Below are 8291 nucleotides of genomic sequence, written 5' to 3' on the forward strand. Positions count from 1 at the left end.
CATTGGGAATTCATCAAATATTCATATTATTGGAATAATTATCGAACCGACTGGATGCACAGAGAAATGAGTTACTGATGTGTAATCATTTTGCACACATTTGGAATTTCAAAATTTTAAATTGTTTAAACAATGATTAAATTTATTGTTTCCTAGTAGCTAGGTTTTAAGTGGTAATTTCTCATGTTATTAGGCTACAACAAAATAGACCAGATGTGATAGAAAGAAAGGGATTCCCAAAACCTAGTCCATAATATGATGTTCAGCATACATCCGTTAAATGTTTGAATATACAAGCACCAAACTAGGAACAAGGCGGAGAAAATTATGGAATAAAAAAACATTTCAACTGCGAAACGGTAAGCAACCATTTCGCTCCATCATACATACATACATAATAAGAGTGAAGCAGGTTCCATGTTCCAATGTCACTTTAGGCAGAAAGGGTCTCATTTCTGGCCTTTCTTTTTCCACAAGTCTCCAAACATTCTAATCCCAGAACCTTTCCGCTTTCCACTTCCGAAACCATCTAAATCATCATCCATCCCAGGTGATCCCACAAAGCTAGTGTATCCACCAGTTGGTGGCTCAAACACGCCGCCAAAATGCTTATCCATGGATACACACCTCTCAGAGATCCTTCCATTCATCTCCACACCCCCAGCAAGCACTGCTGCTGCAGCATCTGCAGCTTTTCTCCACTGCTCTGTCTGTACTCTCAGCTTCTTCATCTCTGCCTCCAATGCCTCCTTTGCTTCTTCCACAGCTTTCAGCTTCTCATTCTGCTGAGCTGCAGTTGCTTTACTTGTTTTCAGCTCTTCTCCCAGTTGGCTCAACCTCAAGGCTGTTTCTTCTTCTTTGGTTTGAGTTGATGATACTTTTAAAGCAGCTTCAGTCAGCTCATTTCTCAGCTTCTCATTTTCTTGTGTGAAGACCTCCAGTTCCTTTTCCTTCTCTTCTAACTTGGCGTTTAGCATATTTATCTCGTCGTCCTTCAGAGCCAAGTCATGGCAGGATTGTTTCTCCACCTCAGGATTTGCTGGTGGAGCTTCAGTTGATAAGTCAATTGTTTTGGTTTCCTTTTCAACTTGATCAGTCAGCTGACTGTGTTCAATCTTGGGCTCATCAACTGTAACTTTCTCCACTGGAACTTCAAAAACATCAGTTCCCTGCAGGTTCTCATCCAGACCTTTATCCAGAGGGCTGCTGTCACTTTTGTTACATTCTTGAATTTCTGTTGGAGGATCCTTTCCTTGGATTTCCACTGGTTCTGGAACAACCGGCTTCAAAGATTTCTTCTCTAATTCTTCCTGTGCTTCTTTCTTTGCAGCCTCAGCTGAAGCTAATTGGTCTTTCAAAATCCTTAGCTCTTCTTGTGCTTGCCCAAGTTGAGATTCTAAATCTGCAATGCGGGTACCAAGTTTCTTCTGGCTTACAGGATCAGATTGGGCACCTCTTGGGGACCTACGATCCCCTAGTTTAGGACTCCGGTCAGTAATTGGTCGATGATGCAGTGAATCTGAATCTGAACTTGATGTCCTGAGTGGATTTGGGCCTCGAGGAGACTGCCTTTGAGGTATATCTGTCCCCCTATTTATGATTAAATTTGAAAAAATAAAAAGAATGAAAATAAGAAAATTCAATTACATTGAAAGGAAATCATGACTCCCTAAATATACTAACAAGAAAAAATTTATAAAGCAAGGAAATTATATGCATTTAATTTAATAATTATTATTGCATATTTTACTGCAACAAAAATTAACATAGCCAATTCCACTCCATTGTTATAGGTACAAGAAATCATGTGTTTTTTTTAATGAAATCAGGAGCTTATAGTGGTCCTTGTAATTCATATTGACCGGGGATTCCATACAAGATATGAACCATGTTGAATTATGCACTTGTACATAAAGATTTCCAGCCAAATACACAAACCCACTCACAGAATCCATTCTTCCTTAAAGACTGCTAGAAGTGTTTGCAAATCCAAGAGATCAGCATTCAATTTTTTGGGAGAGATTTTTATAAACCAGAACATTGATAGAATGACATTGTACAGCTCAATCAAAGGCTAATTTTAATTGCACCGCAACCATTGTGGAATTCAATGTGGGCATCCTCCAGAAGCAATTATAAAATAAATCATCGAGACATTTTAGTCTTGCCAATAAAATTATTTACGATATCAAAATATTTTTATGTCAGTTTCAATTGGCTTGTAGTTAGAGGTTATATGTACAAACAACATACATGTCGGATTTGGAAGTTGGAACAGAATCTACTCATTATGACAACTGGTTTTGAAACATACATCATCTTTATTTATAAATTTCATATTTATGGAGGACTAAGTTCTCTAACCTTGATCTTGGCATTTTTGCTCAAAGACTATTGAGTGAAGAAGAGAGAAAAGCAAGTCCTTGTTTGAAGCTTCTGATCTGCAAAAAAATAAGGAGTTAACAAAATGAAAGAAAATCCAAGTAACAAATTTATTGTAAACTTCAAACATGTTCTCTCACAAAGAAAATCCATAGAATGTATTAAAGTTTATAAAGTATGATAGTTAGTTGCCACTCTTCTCAAAAGCAAGAAAAACCAGTATTTCCAAAACACTAACCAAACCAAAGTACATTTAGACACTACTTTTCTAACCAGAAGGCTCAAAACTCCACATATTCAACAAATGAAAGAAAAAGGGTGGCAAGTATGGCCTTGAGCCTTGTCACCTTCACTTGGCCCAAAATCAGAAGCATGTGTAACTTGCTAATCAGAATAAATAAACAAATGCTTAACGTACTAGGCCTCCTTACGCACCAAACTTCGAAGTTTTTATCGCCACTTTACAAAATTCATAAATAGTTTCACAATGTTCTACAACATAAGGCATATCATAAATGATCCACCACTACCCACCTACTTAAATGAAAATTTCAATTTTGCTCCCAACATTCCCCAAACTATTACTCCAATGTTGTTTACTGTACTTGAATTGGAGTTAAACCCATGAATTTATGCAACCTACTTTTGTTAGGTGACACTATTGTCTTTCAGATGTCCTTGCCCGACCCACTACCAACCTACATGGCCATTTTTAACCAACATTATTGAGACACTGTTACTTATGGACCCTATATAGCATCAACTTGTTCAAAAGTTTCAGGTAATAGTAATACTATGCCTTTGGCCTTGGTTAAAAAGTACATGGGGAGAAAAATTGACAGCAGATTCAAGAGGTGTAAATAATGCATAAGACATTAAAATGAAAGTTCCGAGAAAGAAAAAAATACTATTACTACCATATAGTCCAACTAATGTATAGACAATCCTCCCACCCACCAACCGTGGGTAGCCCAATTACAAGTTCAATTTACTTGAACGTAGAGACAAATTTAAACAGGCAATCAGAAAGTGGTGGAATCAGTATTTTATGTAGGAGTTAAAATTGCCTATAAATTACCAAATTACACTTTACCACTTTAAACTATACCTCATATTACACTTTGCACCCCAATGTCAAATTTACTATTAACTTGAATGAAAATCCAAAGTTTAGGATGCAAAATGTAATCAAGAGTATAGTTTAAGATGATCAAATGTAATTTCTCTTTTGTTTTTAAGGAATTGAGAAGATGGACCACCGAGGGTGGTTGGTTTAGTAGTTATGGACTCACTCCTAAGAGTTTGGAAGGTAGAGGTCTTAAGTTTGAATCCTGCAATGGGAAGCGCTTAGAAAATAACTTCATGCTCTCGGCTCATGCTCACTAGCATCTTCGATGGGACTAGGTGGACAACTATGGCTCATTCGAATCCCCTGTTCCCATAGACCCGAGCCCAGCAAGTAGAGTGTCACTATGATCACGCCCAGATTGAAAACGTTAACTCAAGTCGCTCCCCTTTACCCATTTTCCATTTAGCAAAAAAAAAAAAAAAAAAAGAGAGAAGAAGGGCAATTAGGTCTTTTCACATGATGCCATACATTTCTGTCCAAATTAATAGCAAACTTGACATCATAATGCAAAGTGTAATAAAGGTCATAATTTAAGGTACAAATTATGCATTCAAAAAGTTTAGGTTACAAAATATAATTAAAATTATAGTTTAAGATAGTAAAATATAATTGCCCCCTTAACACTATGTTTGGAAGTTTGAAGGAAAAGGAGAGAAGAAAAGTTTAAGAGGGGAAGGGGTATAGTTTTTTTTTTTTTTTTTTTTTTTTTTTGGAAAATCATTGTAATAGTTATCCATTCACCTTGTTTGAAAATTTTAAAAAATTTGTAGAGGAAAGGGGATTAGATATCCCTTCTATTTGTTTGAATGTTTTAAAAATTAAGTAGAGAAAGGAGAGAGGATAATTTTATATAAATTGACAATTATGGCTTCTTTTATTAATTTTAAAGAAATAAATATAAATTGACATCTTTTCCTATTAAAAAAAAAAAAATTGATATTGTAAGGGTAGAATTGACATTTCAATTTTTCAGACAAAAATATTATTTTAGTCCTTACATTTTAAAGTCATTATTAATTTGGTCTCCCTACATTTTGATAATGGTCAATTTGCAAATTGACAAAAACAAGAACCAAATTAATTACAACCAAAATGTAGGGACTAGGGACCAAATTAAAAATTACACCAAAATGTAGAGACAAATAATATTCTTGCCCTCTTTTTAATCCACTCCACCTCCAAATTTTCCTAACTTGGGGAATTAAAAATGAGAGGTAAGACACCCCTGCAAACCCCTCTCCTTGACCCTGATCTCTTTCAAAAAATTCGAATCAGATTCATTAAACCATATCCCTCCTAAAACCAACTTCTTAAGTCAATTTATTAAAGTAAAACACAATTAATGTAGCAACATTAACAGACAAGGCGAGTGTCAAAGTCAACCTATCACCGCAGACTCTTGGTGTGACGATCACTCCACAAATATAAGTGCTTATGAGGTGTGAAGTGCAAGAGGTAAGGGCTAAATCCAAGCCTCCAAGAATGAGATTTATACACATACACTTAAATTAGACTATAGTATAATTTTTATCTTGTATAAAATAAATAAATAAATTTTTATAAAAATGTCAATGTCAAGCTCAACTTCCGCGTTCTTCCCTCTCAATAATGCTATATCTGAGCTGGGCTTACAAAATTTTCAAACTTATGGGGCAACCCATTAAAATATAAATAAATAAAAAGAAGAAGAAAGAAAAATCCTATTTATTTGAGCAAGAAAGTGAATGCAATTGAAAAAAACTTGAAACCATGTATACTGGAAAAATCAGTTGACATAAACACAAATCGCTGGATCAAAAAACAGTGTTTTCTACTACTTTTGAAAGGCTCATTTATGTAAGAGCACTGAACTTGATTTGGATACAAAGAAGGTACAATTTAATCAATTTTTTTTTTTTTTATCTTATAGCTTCTTTTCTTTTTCTTTTTTGAGAAAAGAAAAAGGCTATAAGATTTGATATTGGATTTTTTTTTCCTCAAAACAAACTTTGATAGTTATAACAGATGAAATTAATAATATTAATCCAAATGACCAGACCTCTGCGGCGTTGCAAACAAAATCAATTCAATAGATTTTTTTTTTCTTCCCATTTTAGCCCAATAATTGACAAGGGTCTAGCTTTAAAATAACACGTGTTGAAAAATAATCACATGTTAAGATCGTATCATATGGAGGTCCATTGAACCTAAGTCTTAATTGGATCATGAAAATGATCAATAATAAATTAATATCTAAGCTTATAATACTTACGTCTCTTCAAACAGTAGTCAAATATGAGCACTAGGCTTGTCCTTTCTTGGCAATAGCAATAATAATAATAGTAAAATACTAAAATCATCTTATCAAAAAAAAAAAATAGTAAAATCAAAACTGTATAATTTGAAATTTGAATGCTCGATTCAAGGTAGGTTTTCTCTTAGTATTTTTTTTTTATTTTTATTTTTGCAAAACACTAGGCCCTTATATTTTCTAATCTTCTTAGGTGGTGTGCGCTTCTGGGACAGTGTAAAAGCATTCTCAGAATGTGGGTCTCTTTTATATAATCCCCCTTGTAAGTCCATAAGTCCCCTCTATCTTTTTTAACCCTTCCACAAAAATATCTTCACGCTATATTGTTCATAGCAATTTAAATTTTGACAAGGGCACCACTGTCATTTCAGCATCTTCTCCAGCTTTTCAAGACAAAGCAAGTTTATATGTAGTGGTTGAGGTTGAAAAAACTCGTGCCCTTTTTTTTGAAATGGTGAAAAAACTCGTGCTCATGTCTCAGTCTCTCGTAATACTAATAATTAAGTAAAGTAAAAGCCCACTTCACGCGCCACCACCAGCGTCACAATTTTTTTCTTATACCATATATTGTTTGTGATACAATAAATGAAAAATCGTTTTTTTGGCCGGAGGAGAAAGAGAGAGTAGATTAAAATAGAATTAGTTTAAAATAAGTTAATTTTTTACCAAATTTACTCTACTACTCATTCTTTCCTACAATCCAAATAGACCATAGTCTAATTTTACAACATGCTGACACGTAAAACTGTAAGACGTGAATACTTTTTACCAATTCTTGATTACATGAAATCATAAATTCACCATTTTTGGTCGATTACTTTCAGCAGCACAAATCATCAAATTGTGATATTAAGCATGAAATTAATTTATCCATGACATTGAGTATAGATTTATTAACAACTAGAGCATGACAACAGAACTGAACATCGAAGTTTATATTTATATATTTGATTTAGTAACATTCAGTATAGATTTAGTACAATTATATTCTCGGGTCATAGATAGGACCAATAAAAAAAAAAAAAAATCAAACGAACAGATCAAGACGCCAAGATGGTCCGCCGCGAGATCTGAGGAATTAAAAATATAAAACTGCATTGTTTGACCAAATTAACATCTTTTTGTTGTTCTTTTGTTTCTTTGCTCATCAGTACGTGTGTGAATGTGTCTGTATGTGATCCTACTAATATGCCTTTGGTAGCTCAGGAAAGTAAACAAAAGTCAAAAAAAAAAAAAAAAACTTTGGACTATTCAGAATCTAACATAGTATTAAGGGGGGGAATGGTGGGTACTAATCATTAGATTCCACCTTTTAACTACGTACTAATCATTTTAAGCAGATCAAAGACGAGCCAAAAAAAACACCAAAAAGAAATAAATAATTGGTAAACAAAGTTTGTGCTGAGCCTAAAATAAAACAATGGGAGATATTCATGGCAAGTATGAGCTAAAAGAAAGTGAATCTGACCTTGATATCTTTGTACAAGAACAATGTATCGTTCAGTTAGGTAATTCTCTTGTGGGATCTGAGTGGCATCAATTGAAGAACTCCATGAGAAACCCAGTTTGGAGAAAAAGAGAGAAGAATGAGAAATGTTATAGGTAGAAGAAGAGTGTGGGTGGGGTTTATCAATGGGGGCAGCTTTTGCCACTTTTTGAAGGACAAGGACTGGGCGGTAAAATAATCCACCAGCAAAGCTATTAAGCTAGAAAGAGAAAGATAGAGAAAGTCTTAGAAATAAGAGAAGCTAGAGAGAGAGAGAGAGAGAGAGGTTTGAAGTTTGAAATAAAGCTGGTTACTGTGATAGTGGAGTTAAGAAACAACAAGAGGACGAGGACAGAAGTGTAAAATTAATGAATCGGACTAATAAATGTGTAGTGTAATATAAATCTTGGGGAATCCAACCTGTATCTTGCTTTTTAACTCTTGTCTTTTTGTCTCTTTTCAAAGTTCAAACATTTTTATTTTTTTCTATGTTCCAAACGCTTCCACTTGTTTTCTAGTATCAGACAACAGTAAGTGCATTAAATTTTTTATGTTTTCATATTTTAATGATTACTGTTAATGAGCGTCTTAACTGACCAATTTTCACACAAAATACCGGTGCATCAGCCTAAACATGATAAAGTTGGGCCGAAATTTATTGACTTGACCTGAATCCGCTCGTTTTGACTCGGCCCGAAATTGAATTTTTTGGCCCGAATAAAAAACAAGCCAACCTGTGACTTGTCATTTTTTTTTTCGGCCAACTCAACCCGACTCGACTAACTTATGACCCAACCTCTTTTTTTGAACAAATTTTTTTTCTAAAAATATCTAGACTACATGTCAAAGTACTAAGTACATAGACATAAATGCATAAAAATAATGCACTTACATTATCTAGCCATTTAGTAGCCACCATTGGCCATGGTCATGCCCCCCTTCATTAAAAAAAAAAGTTAATTAAAAGGGAAAAAAAATACAAAAGGCAAAAGCATTTACAAGTA

General features: G+C 34.2%; 1 protein-coding gene across 6 annotated transcripts; it reads right to left on the bottom strand.

Annotated features, from left to right (window-relative positions):
- Positions 1-216: 216 nt before the first annotated feature.
- On the bottom strand, positions 217-7592 carry LOC115987472 (interactor of constitutive active ROPs 4-like). Of its 6 annotated transcripts, none has more exons than XM_031111017.1 (3): positions 7270-7592; positions 2365-2441; positions 217-1590 (listed from the first exon to the last, which is right to left on the bottom strand). In XM_031111017.1, the coding sequence occupies exons 2-3, from the start codon at positions 2376-2378 to the stop codon at positions 450-452; spliced, it is 1155 nt and encodes a 384-aa protein (XP_030966877.1). In that variant the 5' UTR covers positions 2379-2441; positions 7270-7592; the 3' UTR covers positions 217-449. The 6 variants fall into 6 exon arrangements, with proteins under 6 accessions (XP_030966877.1, XP_030966878.1, XP_030966884.1 ...); XM_031111018.1 differs by lacking the exon at positions 7270-7592 and adding an exon at positions 2917-3046; XM_031111024.1 differs by lacking the exon at positions 7270-7592 and adding an exon at positions 2818-2838.
- Positions 7593-8291: the final 699 nt, after the last annotated feature.

This window comes from Quercus lobata, chromosome 4 (assembly GCF_001633185.2).
Source record: "Quercus lobata isolate SW786 chromosome 4, ValleyOak3.0 Primary Assembly, whole genome shotgun sequence".
NCBI lineage: Eukaryota > Viridiplantae > Streptophyta > Magnoliopsida > Fagales > Fagaceae > Quercus > Quercus lobata.